The sequence below is a fragment of the Zingiber officinale genome, chromosome 10B (genome assembly GCF_018446385.1).
Source record: "Zingiber officinale cultivar Zhangliang chromosome 10B, Zo_v1.1, whole genome shotgun sequence".
Classification (NCBI taxonomy): domain Eukaryota; kingdom Viridiplantae; phylum Streptophyta; class Magnoliopsida; order Zingiberales; family Zingiberaceae; genus Zingiber; species Zingiber officinale.
Window position 1 is genome coordinate 6,521,302 of NC_056005.1, and position 19,440 is coordinate 6,540,741.

The 19,440-nt window shown below is 39.1% G+C and overlaps 1 protein-coding gene across 2 annotated transcripts; it reads right to left on the minus strand.

Moving 5' to 3' along the window:
• Positions 1-15,195: 15,195 nt before the first annotated feature.
• LOC122030384 (zinc finger CCCH domain-containing protein 18-like) lies at positions 15,196-19,440 on the minus strand. 2 transcript variants are annotated; one of them, XM_042589590.1, is made up of 8 exons: positions 19,263-19,440; positions 17,609-18,550; positions 17,351-17,518; positions 17,095-17,274; positions 16,885-16,958; positions 16,645-16,800; positions 16,466-16,559; positions 15,196-16,346 (listed from the first exon to the last, which is right to left on the minus strand). In XM_042589590.1, the coding sequence occupies exons 2-8, from the start codon at positions 18,547-18,549 to the stop codon at positions 16,274-16,276; spliced, it is 1,686 nt and encodes a 561-aa protein (XP_042445524.1). In that variant the 5' UTR covers position 18,550; positions 19,263-19,440; the 3' UTR covers positions 15,196-16,273. The 2 variants fall into 2 exon arrangements, with proteins under 2 accessions (XP_042445524.1, XP_042445525.1); XM_042589591.1 differs by having other exon boundaries at positions 19,287-19,438.

The following is a 19,440-nucleotide window of genomic DNA, read 5'->3' on the forward strand; positions in this document are numbered from 1 at the left end:
TGTAGTTGTCTATTGTCTAATGGATAATGTGTATTATCATTTTAAAATATTTTATTTTTTTTATTATATTTATATATATATTTTTTATTTTTTATTTTATATTTCATTGGATATAAGGTTATATCTAAATAATTGATAATTCATCAGATATTTGATACATAAGAATCGTCTAATGTAGATTTTGATATTGCATAATCTGATCTAGGGTTGGATAATTTTTAATCTTAATAATCGAATCAATTCGATCTAGGAGTTCTGGCGTGAAGAAGATGAAGTCGCCTCGTTAAGGCGAACAACCAGCTTCATAATGGAAACTTTCCGCTTAATCTGTATAGAAAAATCAAAGTTAATGGCTCCGAAATCTTTTACCATAAACTTATGCACTATATTGCACACAAATACGGACACCTGGTTAAAAGCATTTATTTTTCTCTATCAGAGCAAAGTAGAACAAACTCTGGTCTCCTAATATTTCTTAAAATATATCCTTTTAACAATCCAAGCACCGGTCTAACAAAAATCCAAATAACGATAAAAGAAAAGAGAGCCAAATGGTGAAAAACAGTAGTAGCTGATTGACTGTGTTGTGATCAATTGTGACAAAAGATGAATACGCTCATCTTCAGTGTTTCCGTTAGCCCGTGTTGTGATCAAGCACCTTAATGGTGACGCAATCTGGTCTCGGTGTTCTGTATTAATCTTGACGAAGTTACCCTTGCCGGTCGTCCGTTCCTCCGCCGCATCACCATCGTGGGCAATTCGTGCAGAACGCCTAGTCGGCGAGTCGTTTTCGCAGAACGCAATAATTCTTGAATTGAACAAGGTGATATAAATAATTTACAAAAACGCCGGAAAGGAGGGGAATCTATGAAAACGTTATTGGAGAATGGAACGAAAGTACACAAGCAGAGATAGGAGGATGGATCTGCGGACCAGAGGATTCCTATTGCAGAGATAGCGGCATGGTTGTGTAGAGTGCAAGTCTACTGTTCAGCCGTGCAAAATAAAAAAAAGATTTTCTTTTAAAAAATTAATTATTGTGCAAACAACAAAATTACAGATAATTTTTTCACCAAAAGCAGACAATTTCAAGAAACAAAATATACAGATAATTCAATAACTTTTTTCAGTTACACTTTTAACTGATCATCATTTTTTGTAAGTATCTTATTTGAGTTATTTAAATAACTTTTAAAATTTAAAATTTGCATCATAAATCATATTTAAAATCAAGCTATTCCTGTCATTTTATATACATAAAAAATAGAATGATTAGTTTCGTACCATGAGAATTTTAAGCTATTTGGTAGATGAATATTTACAAAACGAAGCTTAATGATTCCAAACAAAAATTCAGAAAATGCATGCAGTTGCTTGGAGGGATTTAAGAAAACAATTAAAAGAACCAATCGTGTTAAAATGCATTGCATTCAACATAAGTATTTACTTTCTTGATCTCCATTAAACACTTGACCCTTTGCTGGATCTGTTTGGTACTTTGGTCCTATGACACCTTTCTTTAGAAGTTTTGAAAATGTTATAATCCTCCAGATTCAGACCTGGTTGCATAAAGAAATGCAAGCTTTATTTTTATTTCTACATGTATTTGTTGAATAATTTTGTAATTTAAGCTGTAAAAATCTTTTTGGTCCTCAGTGTTAGTATTGATTTCCTTATCCCTTTCATTCTCTTGACTACTTTGTTTAAACAACGAGTTTTACTCATGATACTCATCTTTCCTTGTATTACTGGCCGCAATAAATCAGAATATGTCCTTTGCAAACTCAAAGAGATGGGAAAGGCCTCTAAGAAGGATATCATGCCAATCTGCAACCAATTTGACATGCTAGACGCTGGGAAATCTGGAAAGATCACACTCTCAGATCTCATTGCGAGTCATCACTGACATACTGAAGAAGAAATCGAGCATCATGGATTTAACTGGGATCCCCAGCTACAACGAAACTGTACTCGGGACTGCACCTTTAAGATTACTAGGATGCTTGCCTCACATTCAGGCATCCAAGGGATTGCGGTTTGTGTTTCTTATCTTACTATTTTTTACTTCTATACCACCTTGATCGGAAGTGAAAACCAAGCCGCAACCAGTAAAATTGCTTCATTTGGCTTGAGTTGCTTCTTTGCGATCTTTCATTGCATTGTAGTGTACCCAAGTCACAACCTCCGAAACAGTGGATTATATGGCCTCGGTTATGTAAATTTATGCTATTCTATAATGTCATACAGTGTTTTTTATTCTGGACGTCTACATCAGTTGATCAACTGAAGAATCACAAGTTTGCCGGTTGCCTCGTTCAATTGATTTACCTAAAGAATCACAAGTCAACTGGTTCGATTGGAATTGGTAAATCCAAACACATAATGAGACATCTCACCATCTCTTGCTAATATAACGTGGGAGTGGGAGCCGTAGAAGAGTGCACAAAGACTTTCATACTACCAAGTATTAAATCTAGTCGTTAAATCTAGAATCTAAAGCTAGTTTCGAATAACCTTAAGAAGATTGCTACCTACAAGAACTTCACAAATAAAAATGAGACCTCCTTGGTATTTTTTGTATTTGAGAGATAGAGAGGTTAACACAAGTGTTAGCATTAGGATCACAAGCGTGCAGCAAAAAAATGTTATTATCAAGGACATTCAAAGATACAAGCTGGGAAATCCCAGGACATTTCATTATCTTAACTAGTCCATCTGTTATCAGCTCGGTGGGTAGATGATTCCAAGAATATCTGGAAACTAAAAAAGCTAAGGACATCAATTCTGATGAACAGGATGGTTGTCTGGCTCACCTGACAGAGGCAAAAGAAAGCCCATATACACATTTTTGCACTTTTCCCGCCCTTTATTGTTTATTATGTATGATTTGTTCACTATGCAATTTTTCGAGGGGTCAAGCTCTTGCCTCTTGGTACTTGACGGTACCCGGATTATTTTCCGAATGGACGGTCGAGAATTCGAGCACCCCCGAATACCTCAACTGGCTAGGCTCAATTCCCGAATACAAGATATTATCTCCGGGCTCGATTCTTGAATATCGAGTGTTGTTGGTAGACATTTCCAAATATTGGATGCTATCTTCAGGTGTATCTCCGCGAGTACCAACTATAGCCTTCGGGTAAATAATCCTGAACGCTAAAGAGCAATATTGCTCAGGTAAGCTACTGTTCAGATTATGACTTCCAATCATAGAGATTTCATTTGTTAGACTTGGTTCCTTGATCACCTTCCAATAAACAAGTGGTGCCTGGTGAATGGAGAGACTTATAGTGGTTGTCATATTTGGTCCCTGATTGCCTTCCTATGAGAACGTGGCGTCTTATGAATGAAGAACCTTCTAACGGTAGTCTGATCTGATCCCCTTATCGACCTTCATGGGATGGCTTCCATGACAGCCTATGTGGAGATGCTTTTCCACACAGGCACCATAAAAGGTACGTGAGAGGTATGGTTTTTTTTCTCATGAGTAGAAGTAACTCTTCTCCATGGAGTTTACTTTCTTTCTTACATTATTCTCCTCCTCCTCCTCCTTCTTCTTCTTCTTCTAAGTAAGTTTTCCCTCTCCTATTCAGTGATTAATTTGAGCATCGAAGTGGTCACATCGGTAGAGATGGCCAAGCCCTAACATTCTTTTCCTCTCAAGTCGTCTGATCCTATCGGAGATCTACAGAGATGACGCGCTGGACATGATGAATAGATGATTAACCAACAAAAGACCTTTTTCTCCCAAAAGAAGTTTTCCTTCGATCCCGCACATAAGGAAACGAGCCAACAAAATGTCAGTGCCTAGAAACCAAGGGGAGTCACGGGCGAAGGCCATGCAACGCTCAAGTCAGTATCGATCTGAACAGGTGGTTGAAGAACAGTAAGAACACGCACGCGAGAGTAAGTTGCAGATGTTTTGTGAGCGTACCTTTGTCGTGGAGAGGACTCCTCTTTAATATACCATCTCACATAACATCCGCAATTATAAGGTGACAGCATATGTCAGAGATTGTTAGGTAAAGAAGAGGGTACAACCAAGGAGATGTGATGTAATCGTCCAAGGAATCTTTCGCTGACCCAAATGTATGCCTCTCTTGTTGTTTATAGTTTTTGTTATCAATGAGGTTAATGAAAAAAATATGTTGTTATAAGTGGTCGGCTAACGGGGGACAAGGTGATCCCTGAGAAGGTTTTAAAAGAATATTCTCTGACACATGATTACGATGTTATCTACTGAATATATCTCGACTGGTCCTTAAGCCAGTCGCCTGATTGGAATGTCGTCTGTTGAATATATCTTGGTCGATCCTTAAGCCGACCGCTTGATTGGAATGTCGTCTACTGAATATATCTCGGTCGGTCCTTAAGCCGACCGCCTGATTGGAATGTTCAGTTGTGTTCTGCATAATCTGTTCTGTTGTGTATTATACTGCATGTATCTTAGTCGGCCATTAAGGCTAGCTGCCTTTATATCTGACTCGGCCATTAAGCTACTCGGTTATATTCTACATAACCTTGAGATATTTATTCGGAGAATGATATAGCGTTGTAATCATGTTAGGAATCTACTTGAGAAATAATATAGTACCTCATGCTCCAGAGAAATCCTTCTAATAACCTATGCTTGGTTGGAATTTTGTCCGAGTAATAATATGAGGATAATCGTTGCAGACCCGGTCGTACTTCTACTCGACCGAGCATTTAACGAGCTACTAAGAGAAATGCATCTGCATTCTGAGAAGTTCGATTAGTATACTAAGCTAAGCTACATCATGTCTTTGCCCCGATCAATTTTTTGTATGACTAAGGAATATAAACTTATTCGACTTTAAGACTAGACGGATTCACCTATGCATCATCACATATGGTTGGTCTGTTTAGAGTGAGTCAATCATTTTGGCCGGCACGCAAGGCCGGTAGACCTTAATCTTGGCCGTCATAAGTTCTGGCCGCCCTTAAGACACTAAACTCCCTGGTTTACTCGACTTAAGGGTTGACTGTTTCACCTCGACTAGATTATAACTCGGTCTGATTGAATTTAAGAACCTTAGCATTGAGTGATTAATCAAAGTCAGATGAAGGGATATTACTCCTTCTCAGGTGTGACTACCATCTCTCTTGACTTTCGTCACCCCATCATCTTGACTCCAACCGCCACATCACCTTTTGGGTTCACTCATCATAACTCGTATCATCGTTGAATCTTGAATCATTAGAAGGTAGATCTAGCTTTTGGAGAAGAGGAGTCTGATCAAGCAAAAAGGAAATCATCAAATTGACATTGTCTGTGGAAAATTCTTATGAAAAGCTATGATGGTTCAAACAAGGAGAACAATAATGGAACAACAATCGGAAGGCTCGACTGGATCATCCCTGTTGGAACCCCAAGGTGTTTTGATGTGATCAAACAAGCTAAGTTAGGTCCTGCGTTTGTTTAACCCTTGTGTCTAAGTGTGCAGGAGCTTAGGAACACAGGAAGTCGAGCAGAAGACACGGCTAGCGAGAAGGACGGCACGGGGAGAGAGCCGACGGGCTCGGTGCGTCCGAGGGACGAGGTGACCGCGGAAGAGTACACCGGTGGACGAGAAGAACATGCACGGCGTTCGAGGGACGAGAAACCGGGAAGGAAGGCTGCTCGAGGAGAAGGCCGGAACTTGGGTTCGGGTGAGCCCTATTCCGGATGGCCGAGATCACCCAAGCTAGCGGAGCCGGAGCGAACAAGACCTGGACCGAGACGAGCTGAACCGGAGGCGGAAAAGTCAACGTTGTTGACTTTGGGCTCCGGGGCGCCCGGAGCCCTCCGGGGCGCCCGGAACCCTTCAGGGCGCTCGGAGCTGGATTTTGACCAGGATCGCGTAAAAAACGATCTGATCGTTGGGGATAGAATTTTATCCCCTCCAGGGCGCCCGGAACTCATTCCAGGCGCCCGGACCAATACTATAAATATAGTACTGGTCTGCACATTCAGAACAATTCACTTGTAATCAATTCTTTCTATGCTTTCAGTTGTGTTCTTTTCATTTGTGCTGTCAACGTTGTAAAGAGGCTTCTCCGCCCAGAGGATATCATAGTGCGCTTACTTTCCTTGGATTAGCAATCCTCTGATTGCAAACCAAGTAAATCTCTGGTGTATGATTTCTTTACTTAGTCTCTACTTTTTATTACAAGTGTTTATGATATAGTTGAAATCCGAGAAAGGTTCGAGTTTTATTTTGTAGGGCAATTCACCCCTCCCCTCTTGCCGGCCTTCAAAGGGACCAACAAGTGGTATCAGAGCAAGGCGCTTCAGGAGGACTAACCGCCGATCGAAGCAACAAGATGGCCGGACCAAGCATCGTCCCACCAAACTTCGAGGGGAACTTCGTAGACTGGAAGCGTCATATGGAGGTATTCCTAAGAACTGATTTCGAAATTCGGTTTATAATGAAGTATGGTTTTTTATCTCCGATGAATCAAGATGGAAAAGAAAAAGAAGAGAGCAATTGGACAAAGAAGGAGCAGAGTGAATCTGTAGCAAATAGTCGTGCGGAATATCACCTGCTGAGTGTGTTACCACCTCAAGAGGTCAACCGCATCGGAAGTTATTCATCTGCTAAAGAACTCTGGGAGAAGTTCCTGGAACTCCATGAAGGCACGTCTGAAGCGAAGCTCACTAGAAGAGACATCCTCCGGAACAAGTTGATGAACATTCTTCTGGAAAAAGGTGAGAAGGTAGCCAATCTACACGCAAAGGTAAAAGAACTGATTACTGATCTTGAGAACCTTGGAGAAACGGTAACAAATCGGGACAGCATACGCTACACTCTCAACGCATTTCCCAAAACTCCGGAGTGGACGTCAATCATCGACGCCTACTACATCTCAAAGGACCTGGAGGTAAGTACATTAGAGGAATGTTTTTCTACCCTTGAATTACACGAAACTAGATGTGCAGAGATATCAAAGGACACAACCCAGACTATGTCACTAAACGCAACCAACAAGGATGAACCCGAGTCAGACTCCGAAGACGATCAAGAAACGTACATGGTAAGAAACTTTAAAAAGTTTTTTAGATCTAATAAATTTAAAATACAGAATAAAAAGAATCAAAAAGGTAGAAGAAAGGTGCGGTGCTACCAGTGTCAGAAGGAGGGACACCTAAGGGAAGAATGCCCAGAACTCAAGAAGGTCAAAATGAAGACACCCAAGAAACACAACCTAAAAGCAACTTGGGACGACAGTTCTTCATCCGAATCAGAAGCTCAAGAATATACCAGGATATCACTGATGGCAAGCTACGAAGGACAAAGTACATCAAAACCCAGCATCGATGAAGGGGGAGCGACCTCAGATGGAAGTAGCGAAGCAGGGGGAGATTCAGGCTTCAAGTCTGATATGGTAAGTGAGGTATGCCTCTTACCCCCTGATGAACTTTACTTTGGTATCAAAGCTATGACTAAATCCATGTATAAATTAGAAAATAAAAATGCCAAATTAGAAAATGAAATTTTAGAAACAAAGAGAATTTTGGCAAAATCATGTTTTATAGAGGATTTTGAAAAATTAAAAATTGAAAATGAAAAACTAAAAGAAGAAATAAAAATATTGAAAAAATCTAATGGTTCAAATATTTCTACTTTTAGAAATTATAGAGGTTTAAATTGGTATTATAGATTTCATCAAAGTCAAATTAGAAATATATCAAAAATCTATGTACCTAGGAAATACTTGGTTAATCTTGTAGGTAGGGACCTCTACTGGATTCCAAAAACCTGTTTAATTTAAAATTAAAATTAGACTTAGCATTTTCAGCAAGGAAATTAAACAACTAAATTCTTTATGAGGCTTTGACTAAGGAAGTGGTTGTTGCTCCAATAACCAAGAAGGCCTAGTGCCTCGCCACTACCTGGAAGCCAAGTATCGAAATGAAAAGTTTAATTGACTAACTGAAAAAGCATTAATTTAAATTACTTAATGCTTTAAAAGAGTTATTCAATTTGTGTTAGAAAATATTGAAATTTTATTTTTTACTTAGAAATTTTTTATTATCTTAGAAATTTTTATGAAAGTTATCTTAGAATTTTTTATGATAATATTGCCTTATAATTTTTCTTAAAATTGACTTAGAATTGTTTCTTATGAATATTAACTTAGAATTTTTTTTAGAAATTTTTTTTTTGGGAATGTTGAGATAAGTTTCAAACTTAAAATTTTTTTTAACACTTATGACTGTTTTTATCTGAAAAATGTTTTTACTTAAATTTTTCTCGAAAGAAAACTTCTGAAGAGTGTCTTTACTTACACATTTTTAAATATTTTACACTCAAAGTTTTTGTTTGAATTTACCTTAGACTTGTTTATAACCCCAATTTTTATGTGATCAAAAGGGGAGAAGTATGTTAAGTCTAGGGGGAGGTACTATAATTTTTCAATTGAAAAATATTTGGACTTATTTGAATATAAATTGTTTTTATTGCATATGGTTACCCTAACTTAACTTGGGTTGCTCACATCAAAAAGGGGGAGATTGTTGGAACCCCAAGGTGTTTTGATGTGATCAAACAAGCTAAGTTAGGTCCTGCGTTTGTTTAACCCTTGTGTCTAAGTGTGCAGGAGTTTAGGAACACAGGAAGTCGAGCAGAAGACGCGGCTAGCGAGAAGGACGGCACGGGGAGAGAGCCGACGGGCTCGGTGCGTCCGAGGGACGAGGTGACCGTGGAAGAGTACACCGGTGGACGAGAAGAACGTGCGCGGCGTTCGAGGGATGAGAAACCGGGAAGGAAGGCTGCTCGAGGAGAAGGCCGGAACTTGGATTCGGGTGAGCCCTATTCCGGATGGCCGAGATCACCCAAGCTAGCGGAGCCGGAGCGAATAAGACCAGGACCGAGACGAGCTGAACCGGAGGTGAAAAAGTCAACATTGTTGACTTTGGGCTCCGGGGCGCCCGGAACCCTTCAAGGCGCCCGGAGCTGGATTTTGACCAGGATCGCGTTAAACGCGATCTGATCGTTGGGGATAGAATTTTATCCCCTCCAGGACGCCCGAAACTCCTTCCAGGCGCCCGGACCAGTACTATAAATATAGTACTGGTCTGCACATTCAGAACAACTCACTTGTAATAAATTCTTTATGTGCTTTCAGTTGTGTTCTTTTCATTTGTGCTGTCAATGTTGTAAAGAGGCTTCTCCGCCCAGAGGAGATCATAGTGTGCTTACTTTCCTTGGATTAGCAATCCTCTGATTGCAAACGAAGTAAATCTATGGTGTATGATTTCTTTACTTAGTCTCTACTTTTTATTACAAGTGTTTATGATATAGTTGAAATCCGAGAAAGGTTCGAGTTTTATTTTGTAGGGCAATTCACCCCTCCCCTCTTGCCGGCCTCCAAAGGGACCAACAATCTAGGGATGGCAATGGGGCGGGGCGGGGGCGGGTTTGCCATTCCCATCCCCGCCCCATTCTTATTTTTTCGGGTTCGGGGATTCCCCGAACCCGAACCCATGGGTTCGGGGATTCCCCATCCCCGCCCCATTTCCAAATTGACCCAAACAAACCACAGACACTAGAAACAGTAGAATATTAACCCAAACAAATCACAGACACAGAAACACCAAAATGGTAGCCACTGTATCATCAATTGCAATCCATGGAGGTGAAAGTTTAACTGCCATGTATTAATACCAATATTATCATCAATATTAATATTAATATTAATACATGTAATCTGACCTGGCATGAGCTATTCTAGTGTCTGTGGTTTGTTTGGGTCAATTGATAATATTAATATTAATATCAATATTAATAATATTATTATTAATAATATTTTAAAAATTTTAATATTAATATTAATACTATTATTAATACTTTTTTAAAAAATCATATTATTATTTATTAATATTAATAATAATAATATTCGGGGCGGGTTCGGGGATGGGGATAGTATTCCCATACCCGCCCCAAACCCGCCCCATCCCCGAAAAATCGAGGATCCCCATCCCCATTTCGGGTTTTCCCCGCGGGGCCCCAAACCCGCGGGGAAAATTGCCATCCCTACAACAATCCCAACCTCTTTTGCCCAATGTCATTGAGAGCGTTGGGAGCCTAAGATCTCAAGAAAATCTCTCTTGTTTGGTGGCCACTATCATTGAAGAAATCTTGCGACGAGGAAGAGCTCCTCGAGTGTCGGAGGAGAAAGAAGCGGTTCTTGCTAACGGACCGCTGGTGATTATACCTATCATGCATAGTTCCATAGGAGATACCTTTACACATCATTTAGATAAATAACCAATCAACGATGTGCCTGCCTTACGTATACTGGCGACCTATTTCCCTGACAACCTACTGTTATAATTGAGAGATGTCTTAAGACAATCGTCTTAGAAGTTGTATCATTTACTTGATAAATAAATTCACTATTTGAATATACATCTTCTATTTATATGATATTGATCTTAAACTCAATTAATGAAGTCCACAATATAATGCATATATGAGAGAAATTATGATTGGTCACAATGAGTAGGTATCTCTTCATGTGTAATTATGTATGTATTGAAATATTCACTAGTCGAAAAATTGATAAGATTGGATAGTATCAATTCTATAAAAACTAGCATATGTTATGTTCTTTGGTTTATTCAAGCAGCCAATACTCATTGGCCGGAAATATTAGAATGTTGAGAGTTAACAAATGGTTGTTGGTTAAAGGTAACTAGTTTATTGTATGTGACCTACTATTAAACTTTATGTGGTTCTTTATATGTCGATGAAGATCTCATTGCAGCTCGAGTGTAAATTTCCTTGGACTTAAGGTATTCAAGTCATCTTGGTCATAGAGGCTTGTAATTTGACATCTTGGTAATAATCTCCTAAAAGGTGCAACTCTGGGATGCTTGGGTATAAATCAATATGCATGAAAGTGTTTGAATAACCCACAGAGGATTCATCACTCATTTTATAAGGAGATGTATACTCTATGGCCTCTTATCAGAATTATCACTCGTAAGTCTTTGGATAAAGCATTACACGTCAAAAGGATGATCTTATTGGACACATGTTTGAGTAATTTGAATCCGCATGACAAGGAACTACTGCTTGGGCTAGGTGTGACGTAGTCAGCCTAGTGGGGACTGACACATATGTCTTGTCCTGAACCAAATGGGTATAAGATGAATGAAAGGAATAGATGCACTATTGACTATAACTACTGAAGGATTCAGAATTATTCTGGTATTAATTACAATTTTCTGGTCAATTGGGTCATTATGTACTACTATATGTCACTTATGATCAATTCATAATTAATAGTTAATTATAAATGACCAATATAACTGAGAATGTATTGTGTGACATGCACTATGAGTATATCTGAAAGACATAAAATAAGTTTGAGAATAAGATTATTTGATTAAGAGAGATTGACTATGGTAGGACTAGATGAAGAGAAAATATAGAAGATATTGAATAGATTATATGTTGGTGCAATATCCCTTAGGTCAAGGTTGACTGAGTTGACCAAGCTTGAGTCTTGGTCATAGTTTGGATGTTTGACAATACATGTAGACACATGGACAATGCAGGTGCAGTTGTTCATGTGGGGAGATTCTGATCAGGGACTGATCAGTGTGGATGAAGAAGAGTCAAGTAGGTCAAGGGTGACCGGATACCTGACTGGGAATTCCTAACTGGAAGGTTAGGCAGATAGAAAGTCCTAGTGAGTGAAGCTAGGCAGAAGGAAAGTCCTGGTGAGTGAAGCCAGGCAGAAGGAAAGTCCTGGTGAGTGAAGTCAGGCAGAAGAGAAGTCCTGGTGAGTGAAGCCAGGCAGAAGAGAAGTCCTGGTGAGTGAAGCCAGGCAAAAGGAAAGTCCTAGTGAGTGAAGCTAGGCAGAAGGAAAGTCCTGGTGAGTGAAGCCAGGCAGAAGAGAAGTCCTGGTGAGTGAAGCCAGGCAGAAGAGAAGTCCTAGTGAGTGAAGCTAGGCAGATTGGAAGTCCTGGTGAGTGAAGCCAGGCACGAGGGAAAATCCAGATGGGTCAAGGTTGACCAGACATCAGGTGAAAGTCCAAGCAGGTCAAGAGAGTGACCGGATACTTGGCATAATGAAGGAAAGTCCAAGTAGGTCAAAGGAATTGACCGAATACTTGGCAAGAGAAGGAAAGTCCAAGTAGGTCAAAGGAATTGACCGGATACTTGGCAAGAGGAAGAAAGTCCAAGTAGGTCAAAGGAATTGACTGGATACTTGGCACGAAGAGAAAAGTCCAAGTGGGTCAAAGGGATTGACCGGACACTTGGTGAGGAGTCCTGGCAGGTCAAGGGAGTGACCAGATGCTAGGCAGGATGTACCAACAGGTCAAGGTTGATCGGATGTTAGTTTAAGAGGCTTGGGACTTGGTTTTGGGCAAAAACCAAGAGCTGGATAGATCAGTGGATCGATCAAGGCTTTTCCCAGCGTACAGAAAGCCTCTGGATCGATCCGTGGATCGATCCAGAGGTCCCAATCGATCAGTCGATCGATTGGGACGCTGCTGCTTCGCACGATAAGAGCTGGATCGATGCGTGGATCGATCCAGGCGTGTTTCCAGAGCACAGAGGCGCTCTGGATCGATCCAAAGCCTCCCCGATCGATTGGGAGTTTTCGAATCGATCGGGATCCGACCGTTGCGTCGTATTTGAGCTGCAGGCGGGTGTCTCCTTCGGCAGTGCTCCACCGTTTCATCTCAGATCTCTCGCCAGCTCCTCCACAGCGCTCTCAAAGCTCAGATCGCCAATTCTTGAAGGATCTTGGAAGCTTTCCAAGTCAAGAGGCAGATCAAAGGCAAGGAGAAAAGTTAGGGTTAGGGTTTTCTACGCTTATTGTAAGCTTGTGCTTGTATTCTTGTATCCCTTCCCTTTCTTTTGTACTGAGAGTCTTGTAGGGCTTCTCCACCTTCGGTAGTTACTGAAAAGGAGGTTTTTATTAGTGGAGGGTGCGTGAGTAGGTGTGGATCCTTGGACTAGTCACCTCTTGTGAGGTGGATACCAAGTAAACCAACCTTGTTAGCGTTGTGTGATTTGTTTCTTGTATTTCCGCTGAACATCTTCGAAGAAGCAAGCAACGACGAGCATCTAGCACGCGACGAGCTATTCATCCCCCCTCTAGCTACTTTTCGGTCCCAACATTATAATGATGGTGGTCCACGCCTCTTGTAGGTCAGTTGGATCCATTATGATTTAGTAATAAACTAAATTGGGTTTGTTTAGTTATGAACTAAAGATGGTTTAGTCTTTGAACCAAAGCCTATTGCTAATGGATTGAACTAACACATATGGGCTTGGTTTTGGATTTATGCTTGGGTTATGACTTACTCCCCAAGTCATTGTGAAGAGGTATATGCTGGTGTCTCCATACGTATTTTTAAAATTTATTTTTGAAAAATATATAGTAGAAGAATAATAATTTCATAAATTATTATAATACACATCACACACAACCACAAGAATACATATGTGTATACATAATCGTACATAGAATAAAATATTTATTTAGGAGTAATATCTTCGAGTTCATAATCGAACATTGAAAAGTTAGGAGTTATACATATATCATACAACCATAATAGTATGATATTATCCACTTTGAGCTTAAATACTGATAGTTTTATTTGTAGGCTCTACCCAAAAAATCTCATACCGATGGATATATCTAAATTCCTTCGATCTTTATAATTGGTATCAGAGCTCACACTGTCAAAAGATTTAACCACCGATTGTGCACAAAAGGTATGGTATAGTCATGAATAGAATATTAATCTCGAACAAATAAAATGGGGGCTCTCGCGTTCGGATCAAGAGGATTAGACACTAGGCAAAAAGTCCTAATGGACAACTAGGCAGAGAAGTCCTAGTTGCGGCTAGGTAAGAAAGTCCTAGTAGATCAGTTGGACCAAGGGACAGGAATACTTAGTGGGTCGAAAATTGAACGTCAAACAGATAGACTTTCTGCTTGAGGAGGGTCTGCGATCCTTTATTTGAACGGGGATTTTTAAGGGTGCAAGGTTGCAACTCATATTAATGGAGATATTTTCATCTTTCTAAACTCGTGATCTTTTCCATGTTTTTCAAATATAAGATTTTGATTGTATTCCTAATAATTATTTTTTTAAAAAAATAATCGATTAGCGTTCAAAAAATTACTACTCTCAATATAATTTGTCCAATTAATGTTTGAGTGCATAGATATAATCAGAAAAATTAGATGAACACATATGCTTAGTTTTATGTCATTTTGAGCTCTCTAAGTCCATTAGCCTATTTTGGTCGATCAATCAAAATCTTTTAATGGACTTAGAGAGTTCAGAATATATGTAATCAGGTCATATGTATTCGTCTAATTTTGATGATTATATTCATATCTTTAAATATAATTTTGACACACTATATTAAAAATAATAATTTATTTAATATGAATGAAAATTTTTTAATCGATTACTATAATATAACATTACTCGATTGATGAATAGACTCTCTGAATCAATGGCTACATTGTAACAATGATTCAGTGGGGGCAAAATCGAAATTCGAGACTCCATTTAAGTATTTTTAAAGTTGCCCGAAAGTTCACCTGGTTTGGTAATTCCCGGAAAATAACTACATGAATACTTTTAAACACAACTTAGGCCGTGCTAATCTAGGTCCAGCTCGAGCTCAAACGGCATTCTCTTTTTTTTCATAAAAGTTATATAGATTTCAAAAATAACTTAGTAGAAAGATTTTAATTTCCTAATTATTTAAAAGGTAAAATGAATAATATAAAAAATCTTTATGAAAACCTAATAAAAGAATGATATAGGCAAAGAGGACTAAGTACTAAATATATTTTGAAGCAAGGCTTTTGACTGTTGTATAGAAATTTAATCTATAGAATTTAAAAAATTTTAAACTATTTTAAAATTATAGAATTTTTAGCTGAGCTAAAACTTAGTTTTCAGAGTTTTTGAGAAATCGGATAAGCATAATTTTAAATTTAAAAAGGAAAAATGTATTATAAACTATTATTGCATTGCAGTATAAATTCCACATCAATTACTAAACGAAAGTTGTTTTACCAGGTACTACGTATTGATATATCAGGTCAACTGGTGTTAAGAAAATAATTGCAACGAATCGAACTGATCAACAAAATTATGAGCGTATTAAAGAAAACTAGATAGAACGGGAAGTATCTATCTAATGATTGAAAAGTAGCTAAAAAACTTGTTCAATCAAGTTGACGAGTGAAGTCTCAGTTCACTCAAATCATTGTTCTATAAACAAACACAACAAACCAAAACCGCTGAAACACACAGTGATTAAATTACACACACCAAACCAAATCCAAGTGATGAGATCAGAAGCCTGGCTCTGTGCGTTTCTCATGGACCGGAAATTTGAAAGTGGAGCAGTCTCAGCAATCGAAATCCGAAAGGGACTTCCGACGAAATGCAATCCTCCACTGCCATCCATGCAATCCACCGCGACCTAAAGCAGACAACGAACCTAATCTCATAATCGTCATTGAGCGGCCGTCCTTGTTTATTTTAGCTAAATGCGATCCAGTGAGGAGAGTCGTGGCCCCAAGCCAAGAGGATTGCCATGGGGCCAGCAATGGTGACAAGGATCAAACCTCAAGGTGCCAGGACCTACCAGACAATGCGAACTGAAAATTAGATCCGTCCGATCACACGATGAAGCAGTATCTGTGCAGGATAAAAGGGGACCAAATCCAACTAGATTTTCCTTGTGCAATAATGGCATAGTTATAGTAGGGAAGTCATGAGAAATGAGAAGGATCACATGAAAGTGGTCCAAGGATTTCCCAAGCTTCATGTGCCATTGCCTTTTCTTCCCCATTCGGTGCTTGGTTCAGAATTAAAGAATGCCTAGAAACATGCCAGAGGAATTCAACACGACCATACATCAAAAGAAACAAAGTCAGATGGCCAACCTAGTTTGATGTTGTGGCCAAGAATAAATTTTGGAAAAAGAGAACTATAGTACTTATCCTGGAACGTTTGAGAATAGTAAATACATGCTCTATCCTTGTAAGAAGTATGTGAGTCGACATTGTTTGCTAAATCTAACGACACGATATTTAACATCGAAAACTATGGTTCCTATATTTTCATGTAGCTTTTCTATCATATGTATGGCCTCATCGAAGAAGGTATCATCCGATGTTGATTTCTTGTGGATTGAGTTCCTCTGAAAGATTGAGAAGATCTGTAAAACTTTGAATCACCCTATAAAAATCTAGGTAAAGTTCTTGTCAAGCTCTATATGACTGTGGAGATGCTACATCCTATCTCAGGTGAATAAAAAGGACTATCCGGGAGTTCGATGTGGTCACTGCAAAACAATAACAGTGAATTATTAGGAATACTTTCAGATTAGTTTTGGCTTCTCAATTAAATTAAGCAATACATAATTGTATATTTGGCAGCATTAGAGAATTTATATTTGCTGACCTCTTTCTATCATTATAATTATTCATTGCCTGCTTAGCCATGTAATCACTACCGAAACCACTCACTAAGTAAGTGGAATTAGTGTTGACATCATCTGAAACTCAGAACATGGAAAATGAATGGCAGTTTATGATGATAATAACAGTAGAACAATTCAATTTAACGTTCTATATACTTACTCTCATTTATTTTGTTGCTGAAATATGATTGTGATATCAGTCGGCCTGGGTTCAGCTGCAGCTCAAGCAACCGTCTTCTCTCTAGTTCAATAGCAAGTTCATGATCTTCAGATAGCTGACTGTGGAGATATCCGGCACATTCAGATGTATTGAACACTGCAATCGTAAGCATTAGATCAAAAACACATGTTGAAATTAAAAGAAGAGACACAGTATGGCAACAATTGAAATTCCACCAACTTGTGTCCGTGTTGTGGTCCACTGCAAAACATTGAGAAGGGAAACATACAGAAGGCTCCTTCTCTGAGTACTTCCTGCATAAACTCAGCGACTTAGACGGCTAATAGTGTATACAATCAGAAATTAAAATAAAAATAAAACCAAGAAATGGATAACATAGAATAAATCTTTTGAAATCTACCCAGATTATAAGAAGGTAAATCTATTTACTTGTCTGTAAGTTTTGATTTTTCCTTGTATGGCTTAACAAGAACACGTGAACCACAAATGTAATGTGGATGACCCATTGCCAAAATAACTTGTACAGTCTCTGAACAGAGGAAGCTCACAAACCCAAACATTCGCTTCTCTTGGCGTGGAATCCTCACATCATGAACAGGGCCATACTGACTGTTAACATGGCATTACTTTGAGCATATGAATATATAGTATAAATTTGTAGTCAGAAAAGAAATTGAAACATTACTCAAAATAATTGAAAACATCTTTCTCCGAAAACATGCTTTCGGCAGGGAAAGTAAGGTATATCTGATGAGAACTTGAAAGAAATCCAAATTGATCGCCCCTCTCGCTCCTGTACTCAATATGCTTGGGAGCATCTTCTGCAAGTATAACTGAATGTTGCCCATGCGGCCTGCATTTGAATCATAATTAGTGATTTATTTTCAAGCAATTATAGGAGTCTCTCTATCTAATGTAAAACGTCCTTCATACAAATAAATACCTTTCTATCAGTTGAATGCTATGATTCAACTTGTTAAGCAGCTTCGTCAAGCTGAAGCCACTCTTACCATGACGTTGGCTCTCTGTAAGATAACCATCAGCTTGAAGCAATTTACCATATTTTTCATGGTACAAGATTGGCAAAGAGGATATAGAAATAGGAGCCCCTCGCTTTGATTTCAGTAAATCCATGATCTCCGATTCCAATTTATCAAATGACCATGGTGGGATCGAATGATCCTCACTACCAAAGTCATCAAATTTTGCTTCATGCACATCTGAAAACTGCTTAGGAGTTACCTGACCATGGAAAAACCGACAGTTGATGCCATTCTTACAGTATCCCTTATAAAAGTAATGACAAGCTTTTGGAGATGATTCAATCAACTCTTGGCGCAACTGTACGTTGCTCCTGGAACAGAAACCATCAGCAAATGCAGCATCAGGCAAGCAGTAACTTTTTGAGTGGTCCACACCAAAGTGATTCATATCATTTGACTGATCCTTCAAGGCCCAAAATGCAGTTTGTTTATCAAGACCCATCAAATCAGTATTCAAAGAAGGCAAGGATTCTATATTTTGAGGAAGCAACATTTCTTCAGTAGATAGCCGACGAGCAAACGGGGGAACTCCAATTCGAAGGCTAGAAGGCGAAGAGATAGTTCTTGAAAAAGTTGGGGAAGAAGGCATGTAGCGAAACTGTGAATCTTGGTGGAATTGCAATTGCATAGGAAGAGCCATATTCGCCTTTCGTGACAATGCAATATATGCTTTGGCTTCATTGATCAGAGAAAGGATATGATTGTCTGGTCCCAGTGCAAACTCCAGTAACTCCTTTTGTGTGTACTTCAAAAGAAGATAACCAATGAGTTTCATAGCATTCTCTGGTTCAATCTTTTGGATTCGGTTGAACACAAAATCAGCAACTTCCAGCTTCTCCATCCTGTACAGTAGAGAATCAGTAAATTCCTGAATACTAATCATGATAAACTCAAATGGGAAACAGGAAAGTTTACTAGCAAAATTTGCATAGCCAAACATCTAATCTATTGAGTTACACAAAATTCAACACTTGATAAGACAGATTAAGCAACTCCCTGGAAACCAAAAAAAAAAAAAATTCAAAATGGAAAAGGAGAAAAAAAAAAACAAAGGACGGATGGAATAAAGCAATGCTGCAGTGAAATCTTCGACTTTCATTCATCCTTTTCCGGGGGGAAAAAAATACTTACAAATACTCGAATAGCTCCTAGACCCAAAGCTGGCAGTTTGTAAATACACAAAACTGCAACCGAAAGAGAACGGATGGGAACCGTTCCGGAGCCAAATAAAACCGAGGGCAAAGAAACGAAGAACACTTTCGCGAAAGCGGAAACCAATGCGCAAAGGAGACATAGGGCAACGGCATTAATAGAGGCACTCTCAACCAAACTTTCAGTCAAAAACAAGAGCAAACAAGCATCGGCGAGTAGAGTGGTGGAAGATTGCAGATACGAGACAACCAACCCAACTCCATAAAAAGAAATCCAAAAACTTTTGGGAGGAAAACCAGAAACAAATTAAATATTCGAACAAAACCAACATGAATCGACCGAACCTACCGCACGAAATCCACTTCCAAGCCAAAATCGCAAAAAGGAACAGAAAAAACTTACTACGCTGCATGCAAAGGCACCCACCCTAACGCCGCTTGCGTCTTCGACGATTCTCGAGCACTGGTAGAGCGCAAAGAGGAGGAGGAGGAGACACAGACGGAGGACTAGAAAATCCTTGTGTTCGAACCGAGGGAAGGGAAGGGAAGGGGAGGCTAAGGAGGTCGGTCTGCTCTTTATA